This window comes from Dromiciops gliroides, chromosome 2, assembly GCF_019393635.1.
Source record: "Dromiciops gliroides isolate mDroGli1 chromosome 2, mDroGli1.pri, whole genome shotgun sequence".
Lineage (NCBI taxonomy): Eukaryota > Metazoa > Chordata > Mammalia > Microbiotheria > Microbiotheriidae > Dromiciops > Dromiciops gliroides.
In genome coordinates this window covers 290,043,382-290,056,983 of record NC_057862.1, presented here as the reverse complement: position 1 = coordinate 290,056,983, position 13,602 = coordinate 290,043,382, and the positions used below count along the sequence as shown (strand labels likewise).

The 13,602-nt window shown below is 36.0% G+C and overlaps 1 protein-coding gene across 1 annotated transcript in view; it reads left to right on the top strand.

Annotated features, from left to right (window-relative positions):
- Positions 1 to 13,602, top strand: part of TDRD9 (tudor domain containing 9) — a 256,016-nt gene that overhangs the window by 164,585 nt on the left and 77,829 nt on the right. The window contains exon 14 of the mRNA XM_043986132.1: positions 7,267 to 7,364. Within this exon, the coding sequence (XP_043842067.1) occupies positions 7,267 to 7,364 (98 nt within the window). The remainder of the gene's footprint in view (positions 1 to 7,266; positions 7,365 to 13,602) is intronic.

Sequence of the window (13,602 nt, the reverse complement as noted above, 5' to 3'; positions counted from 1 at the left end):
GTGACTTGCCCAGGGTCACACAGCTAGTAAGTGTTAAGTGTCTGAGGCTGGATTTGAACCCAGGTACTCCTGACTCCAGGGCTGGTGCTCTATCCACTGCGCCACCTAGCTGCCCCTCAATTACAAATTTAACACAATTTTAACACATATACATCAATTTAAAAATAACTTTAAAACTTTAACAGTACTCATTGGTTCCTTCCAGAATTCACAAACCTTGAAATGGCAGGTGAAACACTTAAAGTGGCAGTACACCTTAAATATACCCCCCCTTTTTTTTTGCGGGGCAATGGGGGTTAAGTGACTTGCCCAGGGTCACACAATTAGTAAGTGTCAAGTGTCTGAGGCCAGACTTGAACTTAGGTACTCTTGAATCTAGGGCCTTATCCACTGCGCCACCTAGCTGCCACCCCCTCTCCTTTTTTTTAATTAAAAAAATTTTTTTTTCAAGATTCCAAATTATTTGAACAGTCAGTACAAAACAGCACAGCTTTCTTTCTGTCTGTTTTTTTTTTAACCAATAATTTAAAATATTCTGGACAGTTTTTTAAGATTTTCTAAACATTTTCTCTTTCACTCACTCACAGTTCTGGTGCTGCACAGCCAGCCAGCACCTGAGGTGGGGGGGGGGTGGCAGCAGCGCAAGTCACGCTCAACTAGAGATCATTTTTCATTACAACTTTTACACATTACAAATAGTTCCTGATTTTTTAACCATTCCACTACAAAAGATTTCAAAGTAGCAGCATTTTCAAACCAGCTTTTACAATGTTCATCTAAGGCTATGAATGCCTAGCAAAGAAGTTACATCCCAATTCCAAATTCAAAACTCTTAAGTAAACATACACCTGTACAGAAGTCAAAGACTTCCCTTCTCCCACCTTCAGAGCCTGGCCATCACTCTGAAAGACTACGGGGGATACAACCAAAAATACCCCATAGATTGTACAACATAATTACAACATTTGATAGACATAAATGCACAAGACAACAAGCAGACTAGCAGCCACACACAGACAAGCAAACAAACAGCCATACTTTAAATCTTTCTCTTGCAAATAAGTCCTTTTTACTCATGTCCAACTTTTTCCCTTTTTTCCAAATCTGTAAGGATACACCAGAGGGGTTATGCAGAATGTTTTCTCTCCCTGTCCCTTTAAGGTGGGTTGGGCTAAGACCACACCTGTGAAAAATCCTACCTCAGACCTTGGGGGCCCACCCAATGTGACTGAGGTTTCTGAGGCAACGGAGGGGAAAAACACAATGCATACTCTGTCCCAGGGAACCCAAGAGTCGAATGAGGGGGTTGCTGTGGCCAGACAGTATTGCAATAAAACACCACCCATATTCTTTTCCAGGTCAGTGTTATCAGAATTCTCCTTTCTCTTAAAGTCATTTGTTTCTTTTTGGCTACATCCCATTTTCTCCTTACTCCCTTCTCCCAATTTCTCAAAATTTCCTGACCCATCCGTAACCTCCCAGAGGTTACCGACACCACACCTGCGTCCACGTGGGCGTCCATTAAAACAGCAAAGAACCCAATCCAGTGTGTCCCCCAGACTGCTGGGTCTTGCCAACAGGGCAATTCCTTTCTTCTCTTTTCAGGAAAAAAAAAAAGAAATTCCTTAGGTAAATCGCTTGATCCCGGATCAAGGAGAAATAACCCCACTCACTTTGGTGAGCCGGTCAGACTCCCAAATGAGCCAAAAACCTGGATGCAGGAGTTAAAGGCAGATCCCAAATTTACCTTAATGAGATCTCACCTCACTTCTTTCAAAAAAGGAAAAAGAGTTTGAGTCCTGGACCCAGCAGTCTTTGAGGTGGGTGTGCACTCTCAGCATTGCTGTGAACACACTATGGCTCCCTGACTTTTCTGGGCAGTGCAAGCCCCAGGTGGTGTCAGCCATGTAAAGCCTAAGATAGCTTTTATAGAAATGTAAACCATGCCATTCTGTCTGTCTTTTCTCTGAGTCCTTTGAAGAAGAAATGATCAGTTTTTCCTGTCAATATTATTTCCTACATTTAGCAAAAATTGTCCCCTAAATCATATGTGTCAAATACACAGGCCCACAGATGCATGTGGCTCACAACATTCCTGAATGTAGTCTAAACCAGATTAAAATAAAATTGGGAAATATTTAACAAAACTAATAAAGATACAATAAAACATTGATAATATTAATATGTAATTTATAAGTCAATATGCAGTCCACATATATCTTTACATATAATTTAGTGACCCCTTTTTTCTATTTGAATTTGACACTACTCTAAACGAATGGTTTTGTTATAAATTAACTGTCACACACAGGGAGGAACTAGGCCACATACACAGAATATATCCTAATGAAATTTACTGAAGGATATAATCTGCAGCCCACAATAGCCTCAGCAAGGTTAGAGTCAGGCTGGAGAAGTGCTGTGCTTATGCTGAGTCTTGAGGTTGGTCTCCACCAGCTGTGGAGGTTTCACAGTGACATATAGTCTCGCATTGAGTGGGGCATCATCTCTCCAGAATATTAGTGAGGTTTGCAGTCTCAGAGATGTGGTGGCAGCATTGTGGATGGGCTTCCATCACCAGAGAGAGTTTACCAGGTCTCCTCCTTTGTACAGAAAAGGTCCTGTTTCCGATGCACCAGAAAGTTTCTGTTTCTAATTCTTAGAGATACTAGGGCAGTAATTTGCTAGATAGATGGGATGGTGACTGTAGGCTCATCTGTTTACTTGGAATGTTGAAATGTGTTAGAGATAGGAACTAGCAAAAAAAAAAAAATCCCACTACTTCATTTTGGCTGAAAATAGTATTATAAAATTTTGAAAGCAGGGAATGATTTCAAACAGGTTACATATGTAAGGCAAAATAAGTAAAATTGCATAAGGCAAGCAAGAGAATAATGAAGAGTTCTTTTATCTCTTGATGAGAAACAAGTAGAAAAGACTTTGAAGCAGTTTCTGGAAAAAAACATAGAACTTGACTTTAAGAATTTAGAGTTTTCCCTTGTTAACATTTCTAAAAAGCAAGCTCATTTATTTCCCTAGACTAGCATTTGTGGTTTTAAAAGTTCAAAGATAACAAATATCCTTACATGCATTATGGATATTATTATATAACCCATACTTTATTGTACATGGTGTCATTCACAGCTAGTACTAATATATTAATCCAGTATGTGGACTGTCTATACCTTTTGTCATGTGACCCACCCACCTCCTTTTCTGGTCAATTTCTTGGATGTTAATCTTTTTATATTATGTCTTGCCTACAAATAATCATTGATAAAGATTTGTATTCTATTTGCTTTTTGAGTAATCTATAATTTTGATTCTTTAGAGATTGTGGTGGCCAATGGTTGACAGCTAACATAACATTACTAGAATATTGTTACTAAAATAAAAGTTTTTGTTTTTTGAAATGTTGAACCTGGAGATGATGAATTTCCTGTAATTTCCTAAAAACAATCCAGTCCACTTTGTTGTTCAATCTCTTCTGGCTCATTTTCTGTCTAAAATATCTGTCTTAAGATATATGTACCGATAAATCAGAATAAAGAGCTATTGATGTATATCATACTCTAGAATAGGGGTAGGCAATTAATGGTCTGAGGGCAAATCCAGCCTGCTGCCTGTTTATTATACCACCTGCAGTAAAAAAAAAAAAGCATAATTAATTCACAGATTGTACCAAAATAGGCAGCCCAGGCCATAGTTTGCTTAATTCTGCTCTATCTAGATCAAGGCTTCTTAAACTTTTTCCACTTGTGATCCCTTTTTGCCCAAGAAATTTTTATGCGACCTTGGGTATATAGGTATATAAAATAGTTATACATAACCTTTTACTGTTGCCAAATTTTTTGCAATCCCACATTCAGTTCTGTGACCCCATATGGGGTCACAACCCACAGTTGAAGAAGCTTTACTCTAGACCAGCATTTTTTGGAGTTTTGTCTGGGGATCCTGGGGTGGGTATCCATTTTTGTAATTCTATTAAGATATTTTAGTGTCTAATATGGTCAATATTAATATAACCCATATAAACAATATAAATAATTAATGTAACCCATATAAACTAAAGCTCTTTGGGGTTCTTGATTTTTTTTCTTTTGCGGGGCAGAAATCCACACAAGATCACACAGCTAGTAAGTATCAATTGTCTGAGACTGGATTTGAACTCAGGTCCTCCTGAATCCAGAGCCAGTGCTATATCTACTTTTCCACCTAGCTGCCCCTAGGGGTCCTTGATTTTTAAAGAATGTAAAGGGTACCTGAGACCAAAAAGTTTGAGAGCCACTGGGCTAATCTAGAAAATAGCATTCTTCTTTCTTTTGGGTTTTCCTCTAGGAATTGTTTTACATAGTGCTATCTACAAACCAGCTTCTGGAGAACTTCATTTTACATAAAGTTCCCTTATTTTATATAAATTCTGTAAACCTTCATTGACAGAAATAAAAATTTTTAGTGAGCATATCTCCCTATTTCATCACTTCCTTAATAATCAAAGTACCATAAAGCCATGTTATTTCTGTTGTTTTGTTCACTTTAAGGAATCTTGTATCATCATGACATACATATAAAATTATTTTGTTGGTGTATTTTTTCCTACAACAAACAGTAAACAGTGAGGTTTTGTATTATTTGTACTTTTCAGTCAGTTGCATGACTTTTAAGCATATAGGTTGCTATAGAATATCATTTGCAAAAATCTGTACTCATTTTTATAATTTAATACACCTTAATATGTATGTAGATAGATGATTCTTAAAAATTTGGTAGAGATAAGAAAGTAGGTTTATTAATGTCATGAATGTACTCTTGATTGCTTTTTTTTCAGGTATAATACTATCCATGGTTTTTTCAGCCTTGTTCTTTCTTTTTTTTTTAGAATTGACCATGATAATACTTATTGTTTTATAATATTCCTTTTTGTGTTATCATTTTATAATATGCTTGGACCTAAGCAAATAACCTTTAGCTTCTAAATGGAATCTTATGAGCCTTTATACTATAAATCATGCTAATTATAAGTCATTAGAACTTCTTTTGCTTTTCTCTCTTGTCCATCTACTGATTTCGTGATTTCTGATGTCTTTTCTCTGTATTTTCCTTTTTCCCAATGAGATGCATTCTGTTTTTAAACAAATAACTTTTGTTTTATTTTTTTCAACTAGATGTAAACAAAAGCTTTAAACATTCATTTAAAAAAATTTTTGAGTTCCAAATTCTCGCCTTTCCTTCCTTTTCTACTCCTTGAGAAGGCATGCAATTTTATATAGATTATATATGTGCAGTCATGCAAAACATTTCCCTATTAGTCTGAATTCTTGGAGGTCATATGGACTCTTTTTTACAAATTTGATTTCTGCTGGGCTCACTTTATTCTCCTTCTTCTTAGTATTGTGAGTTGCAACACTGTTCTTCTCCAACATTGGTGCATTGGCCAGGACATTAACCATCACCAGCTGTCCGAAAGACATTTATTTATGTTCATTGTTGTATCCCAGTAGGCTCATAACATATTCTACTATGTTGACTTCCATTTTTTAGCCCCCAAAATCACATTTAGTGAGATATTCTCTGTTATAGTTTATATTTCCTAGACCCTTAAGCTCCTGAGAAGCATCTGGCAGCTGCTCATAAAGATGAAAGCATGTATACTCATTCATCTCAGCCTTATGACCATAGTTAATTCTTGATTTATTTCTAAAATTGCAGAAGCTCACTTGTACTTGAGTGTTGCCACTTACAGGGTTACACTTGACTTCCTTTCTGTTTTCAGTGGCGTTCCCTTCCTATCTTATTTTCATATGGATCTCAGGATCTTTTTCAGCATGTTTATTGTCTGGCTCTTCCGGCTCTTAACAGACATGAGGACCATGAATAAGAGTATTGGAGTAGTCCTTGGCTTTAGGTGGGGAGCACAGAACTGGAAGGACAGGTGATTGAAGCCATCCTGGTGCAGGATGCAGGTGCAGAGTGCCAGTGGAAAGGCTGAGAGGCTCTCCAGGTTAACGGAACCTGGTCTTCCTTAGGGACATTTGTCAAAGGAAGCTAAAGTATAAAATTGCATTTTGGAGTATGTGTATTCTTGTTCAAATTAAAAGGTCAAATTTAAGAAATGGTAACTAGAGTCATGTTAGGAAAAGTTCTAATCCAGCTTACATGTGTTTATGGTCCATCCAGTGAAGCCTGGAGAGGCTGCTAAATACAATTGATAGTAAAATTATAGAGAAAAAACGCCAAAGTCCTGTTAGGATTGTTCTCTTTCTTAAAACGTTGAGATTATTTGAAGAAAGTAACAAGCATGTATGGCTTATCTATGTCAACATCTCATTAAACCTAACAGTTATTGCAATTAATGGAAATTTTTAGTTTTTGTGTTTTTTGTTTTGTTATTTTGATTAAAGAAATATATGTATTACATTATAAAATAGTTGTATAAAGTGATTTATATACATTAAGATGCATTTGCTTTATTATCTTAGGGCCAAATTTATTTTGGTATGAACACATAGCTGATTTTAGAATGTAATCCAGTGCATTATTGCAATTAATACATATTAATACACTTATGTTAATGTAGTGTTCACTGTTATGCTAATTGCATCTGTTAAATAGGAAGTGGAGAGGTGGGTTATAAATACTGTGGCTTTTAAAGCAAAACTGTTTTTGCTGTTTGCTGAGTTGGTACAGGCCCAAAGATGGAACAAGTTGTTCAGGATAATAAAAGGAACACAGAGGACTTTGAATGAGATCAAATTGCTTCTGAACTTTATTAGTTGTTCTGTTGAGGATTTACTTACAATGTCTGGGTGTGTTTATACCTTCCAAGAAAGACAAGCAACACAGCAAAGAATTCCTTTCTTCAAAAACAAACAAAAAGCGCTCTCCTAGAAAGCACTCCAGTTGAGTCCTTAACCAGTATCTAAATAAATTAAAGCTACATAACATAATGGGAAAAAAGAATGTAATCCAATGGGAAAATCTTTGCTATAAATAAATTTTGTTTTTTAGGCAATGTTACAGAAATACATTTATCTATCTAGAAACTAACTTCAAGCAAGTAATTTTGACTGATTTGGTAGGCTGTCTTCAGATTTAATGGAATATGAAACATTAATTCATAGACATTCTTAATACTCAGATTGTCTTTGTTTCATAACATCAAAGTGGAAAACAGTTTTCCTAAACTAATATGTATTTATCTTGATTTTAGTCAAAATGCAAGCAATTTGTATTGAATAATACTTTAATCTTTTCTTTTACTTGAAGGTCGGGCTGGGCGTGTTTCTAAAGGGTACTGTTATAGACTCATTCACAAGGATTTTTGGATAAATTGTATCCCAGATCATGTAGTTCCTGAGATGCTGGTAAGAATTTCATTTTTCCTAAGATCATTTTTTCACTGACAATTTTCATTAATTTTAAAATAATATGGAAATTAGGAAAATTATATACTTCTGAGATAAGACATTTTTATGCTTTTGTTTATTAGGGTAATTAAAAGATTGGAAAATGAGTTGTCTATTTTTGTGTCTTGTTTTATGACACAAAATCCTGTAATCTCAACCAACTGTTCTAAAATATTGAAAAAACTATTTGGAAGGAGATATTGATTGCTTTTGTGCACCCCTGCTGCTGGTGCTTATGCTTAAATGTGTTGCTTTTCTTTTGGTGCATTAAGTATTTAAACTTGCACAACAAAAGGACCAATCTGCCTCCCTTCCTGTCTAGTGTCTAAGAGCATATTTTTCTTTTGTAACCAATGACCACAGGCATTTATTTGTTAGACAGTTTAATAGGGGATTGATTGCTGCTGTCAAACACTTTTTTAAAGAGCTTACTTATTTGTATTTGAAACAGTTTAATGAAAGTAGTTTATTTATTTATTTTAAATTTTTTTGGTTTTTTTTTTGGTGGGGCAATGGGGGTTAAGTGACTTGCCCAGGGTCACACAGCTAGTAAGTGTCAAGTGTCTGAGGTCAGATTTGAACTCAGGTCCTCCTGAATCCAGAGCCAGTGCTTTATCCACTTCGCCACCTAGCTGCCCCCAATGGAAGTACTATTAACAGTGTGTGTCTGGATTCTTTGAACCCTGTGTCCATCAGTTAACCTGGACCATATTCTTTAATCTACTGCAGAAATGTGTTTCTTGCATTTCGATTTAAACTCGCCTCCTTTACAGGGTTATGGTTAAGGAAACACTCCACAAATTCTAAAGCACCAGTGAAAGGTGAACGGTTAAAGGCTTCAGCACTTTAAGGGCCTGGGATTCTAGTCCTCCTTCTGACACAAATCACAGCACATATCTTACTTACACATACTTCGTGTAGTTCCTTTCAGATTTATTGATAGTGTATGATCAAACACAGATAGAGATCATAGAAGATAAAGTGAACAATTTTGATATATATATAGATATATATATAATTTTAAAACTTTTGCACAAAAACCCAATGCAGTTAAAATGTGAGAAAGAAAACATTTTAGGAAAAAAAGCTTTGTAGGAAATTTGTCTGATATATACAAGATATATAAGGAACTGATTGATATATATAAGAATGAAAACCATTCCCAATAGATAAATTCTGGTCAGAGGATATGAAATAACAGTTTTCTTTCCTCTATTAACAAGGATTTATTTTCTTTCTCTTCTACTGCCCTTCCCTTGTTGAACAAAAAATAAAAATAAAACCCTCATGACAAATATGCATAGTACAGCAAAGAAAATTACCTCTTGTCCAGAAATGTATGTTGTCTCATTCTGCATTTTGATTCTACTACCTCTATGTCAGGAGTGGGAAGACATGTTTCATCTTTGGTCCTTTGGAATTGTGATTTGTCATTGTGTTGATAAGATTTCTCATTTTGTAAAAGCTATTTTTCTTTATTTTGTTGTTTTTATTGCAAAAATGATTCTTGTAGTTCTGTTTTTACTTCTCTCTCTCTCTCTCTCTCTCTCTCTCTCTCTCAGTTAATACAGATCTTCCCAGATTTCTCTGAAACTCAATTTCGTTATTTCAAATGGGGTAATAATATTCCATTATGTTTTTATATCATAATTACTCTAGCTATTTCTCAATCGGTGAATACACCCTTAGTTTCTAGTTTTTTTGCTATTTCAGAAAGAGATATAAATATTTTTATACGTATGGGTAATTTCCTGTTTCATCTCTTTGGAATATAAATCTAATAGAGGTATCACTGGATCAGAGGGTATGTACAATTTAGTGACTTTGAAGCATAATTCCAACATTGTTTTCTGGAATGATTAGATCACTTGATAAACTGTCTACAGTAGTGTTTTAATGTATAAGCAGGCAATTTTCAAGTGAAAAAGTCCAGGCTAGCAATAGCTATTTGAAAAAATTCTCCAGATTGCTAATAATTAGAGGGGAAAAAAACGAAGTTCCCCTTTATGCCCATCATATTGGCAGAAATGGCAAAAAAGGAAAATGATAATTGTTAGAGGAGCCCCAGGAAATAGAAACTCATGAATACATGCTATGAAACTGCTCCAAAATGGTACTCAAAAGTCACTAAACATGGAGAACCTTTGATCTAGCAATATTTTCACTCTTCTTGTACCTAAGAGTAAAGAAACAGGAAAAGGACCCATATGGACACAAATGCTTATAGAAGCATTTGTGATGACAAAAACTAGAATCTACCCCCCATCAATTGAAGAATAGCTAAATTGATTGTGGAATATGAATGTAATGGGACACTCTTTTGCTATAAGAAATGACAAAATAGCTTCAAAGAAAACTTGGAAGATTTGTACAAATTGATGGCTGAGTAATGTTATCAAAGCCAGGAGAACAGTTTATTTGTAACAGCATTGCAAAAATAAACAACTATGAATGATTTAGGAACTCTGATCAAATTAGAGTTCTTACCGTGATTCCAAAGAAGCAAAGATTATTACCTATTGTCTTCTTTTTTAATATCTTTTTTGGGGGCAGCTAGATGGCGCAGTGGATAGAGCACCAGTCCTGGAGTCAGGAGTACCTGAGTTCAAATTCGGCCTCAAACACCTAACACTTACTAGCTGTGTGACCTTGGGCAAGTCACTTAACCCCAATTGCCTCACTAAAAAAAAAAACAAAAAACAAATCTTTTTTGGGAGGGGAGGCCAATGGGAGTTAAGTGATTTTCCCAATGTCACACAGCTAAGTGTCTAAGGCTGAATTTGAACTCATTTCTTCCTGACTCCAGGGCTGATGCTTTATCCACTGCACCACTTAGCTGCCCCACCTACCTTTGACAGAATGGACTCAAGGGTCAAAATGAGACACATGGTTTTGGACACAGCCAATGACTTTTGCCTGACTATGCATATTTGCTATAATGTTTTTATGTTTTTTAAATGGAAGAGGTGGGAGGGAGAAATGATAAATGTTTGTTAATTTTTAAAAAGTATAATGAAAACAAAATTCATTATTTTATAGCCAAATCATTGATAAACCTTTATGTAATTATTGAAGCAGGTACTTAAACAAAAGATAATATTGCATATAGTAATTGAGGTCTTTAAAACTTGGTTATATCTGTCAGAGGTTGTGCTCTACTGACATAACCTTCAAGAACTCCCATGTGTTGATATATTCTTGGCTTTTATAGACAATAAAATAAGTGACCAGTTGAAAAAAAAATTGTGTGTTTTGCACAAGAGTGATTGAAAAATTCTTATGGTACTTTTCCTTATATAAGGATCCATGTAATATATACCTCCTTAACTTGAGTTTCTTGAAGAAGTTGATACACACACATGGATTCAAGTACTCTTTTTCATTAAATGATGAAAACTATTTAATCCAGCATGTTATCCTTCTTGTCTTAGATTTCAAGAAATTTATGCCAGAGCAGCATTCAAGACCAAACTGTAGTAATGGCTCTTCTTGGGTGATTTGTAACATTCTGAATGTTTCTTATAGATGTTAGTTTTTTTCCTTTTATGATTGATATGATTGTATAATTGGATGTCTTAATATGTGCTAGTTATTTTACGTTCTGATTGTAGAAACTTCCTGGATTTTGTTCAGTTTTTCTTATTTTGTGGATAATGAGCTTCATTTTCTGTGTTCTTTTTAGTAAAAAAAAAAAAAGATGCCCATTATGTTTTGATCATACCAATTACTGAAGGACTTGGAAGTTCAATTAAAGTTGTTTAATTTAGTGCGGATTTTTTCACCTCATACTAAGTCTGAGTTACAACTCCTCTACTTATTCTCTTCTCACTATGTTCATAACTTTCTACAGTCTAGCTTCCAATCTCATCATTTAATTGAGATTGTTCTCTCCAAAATTACAAATGATCTCTTAATTAGCAAATTTCATAGACTTTTCTTAATCCTCATTCTCGATCTCTTTGCAGCCTTTGACACCATTTGATCACACCCATCTCCTTAATATTAGCTTCTCTTTAGGTGTTCAGGATACTGTTCTCTCATTGTTCTCCTCCTACCTATGTGACCACTCCTTTGCTGGATCTTCATCCAGGTCATGGCTACTAATTGTGGATGTCCCTGAGGGGTCTATACTAACCTCCCCAATCCATCTCCCTCTCTGTCATCAATGACTTTGTGGTTCATTGGATCTCATGGATTTAATTATCAGTTCTATGTTGATGATTCTCAAATCTGCCTGTCCTGCCTTAATCTCTGTCCTAATCTCCTGCTTTATATCTCAGGCTGCCTATTCGACATCTCAAACTGAATGTCCTACAGACATTTTGAACTCAACATGTTGAAAACTGAACTCTTTATTGTTCCCTCCTTCCCCCTCCCCTTCCAAACTTCCCTTACCTCCATCCTCCCAGTTTTTCTAGGTATTATTGTTGATTCCTCATTCTCTGTTATCTGCCCATCTATTCTGTTGCCTAGATTGTTTGCATATTGTCTCCCCCGTTAGATTGTGAACTCCTGGAGGTCAGGAACTATCTTTTTTCCTTTTTCTATATCCCCAATTTTTAGAACAGTGCCTGACCTATTGTAGGCCCTTAATAAATATTTATTTACAACTTAAGAATTAACCCCTATATTAATTCTAATTGTCAATTAAATATGAATTATTAAGTGTGTGGTTTTTTTGGTTCTCTCAAATGTAAGAATCTTGAGCAAAACAAAATTTTGCTTTATTCTATTGAACCTTTAGATTCAACTAATATTATTTTAAGTATCAATTCTTTTCCTTGGGTTTATTAATTTTACCTTAGACCAGTTTCTTCATTATTTTTTCATTAGCTAAAACTGATGAAACCGGTTTGTTAATGAGATATTAGTGGTATAGATTTTGCTTTTGAAACTTAAATGCAGATATCAACTTAAGAGAAAAGACCATATCTGGACTCTTCTCAGAGCCCTAAAGACAGAGAGTGAGTTTAGTTTCAAGCCCTACCACTTCCTTGCTTGAGCTTCCCAGCAGGGGGCCACTTGGTACACAGGGCTCTGAGAAACCAAGGCCCCTGGGACTCAGGCTTGAGCAGGGCCTGTGTTTTATGGGAGCCGAGCTAAGCTGGGAGTTCACCTTGAGGGGCCCAAGGTGATTCCCACGTAATCCTGATGTTCAACCCCCAACCGAAGTTTTGTTTCTTGGCAAGTTATGTATGTTTATGTATGCTAACACAGCACTATTCTAGTGAGGAATGGACATTCTTGCCCAGAATAAGGGTAAGGCCTAGTGTCACAATCTGATTGGTTGACTGATACAATCTGATTGGTTGTTACAGTTAACATATATACGAGGTTGGTACTATGCTGTGATTGGTTGTTTCTGTAATGCTGTATGTAAATAGGAACTGTAATGTGATTAGTCTAGAGAGACCCTTGGTGAGTATAAATCAAGGTATGAGACCTCACTTCAGTGTACTCTCTGGCACATTCAGAAGAGTGCCCATCTTTGAGGACGAATAAAGAAGCCTTCACCCACCCTCTGCTGCCTGCTTGGATTCTTTTGAGTTGCAAGCTGCTAGCAACACTTGAGCTGTTAACACTTGAGCTGCGCAACACTATTTTTGAGCTGTGATCTGTGTTTCTAACAAACTCTTCCACATCTGATATCTCTAGGGTAGAGTAGAGTAAGCTTCCTTTAGAGAATTGATATGGCTGAAAAAGTATATTAGTCTTTGTATTCTTATATACATTGAATTTTTGAATTTGTTTAATATTAGCCTCAGAGGCAGGGGGCTATTTTGTTTTTGTCTTTGTGTCTCTAGCACCTGGCCTAGTCCCTTGCACCTTGTAGGCAAGCTTAATAAATGGTTGTCATATTTAAAATAAATATATCTTTGTGTGTGTGTTGGACTGTAGCCAGACTGGTGAGCTTTCTGCACATCAGCTAGGCAGATAAACAGTTTGTCACCAGGTCAGTGCTTGAACTTTTACCTGCTTGCTGTAGAATCTGTCCAAAGAATTGGTGATATCCACCAGCATCATCTTCCAAGACACAGGGTCAAGGGGCAGCTAGGTGGCGCAGTGGATAGAGCACCAGCCCTGGAGTCAGGAGTACCTGAGTTCAGATCTTGCCTCAGACACTTAAAACACACACTTACTAGCTGCGTGACCCTGGGCAAGTCACTTAACCCCAATTGCCTCACTGGAAAAAAAA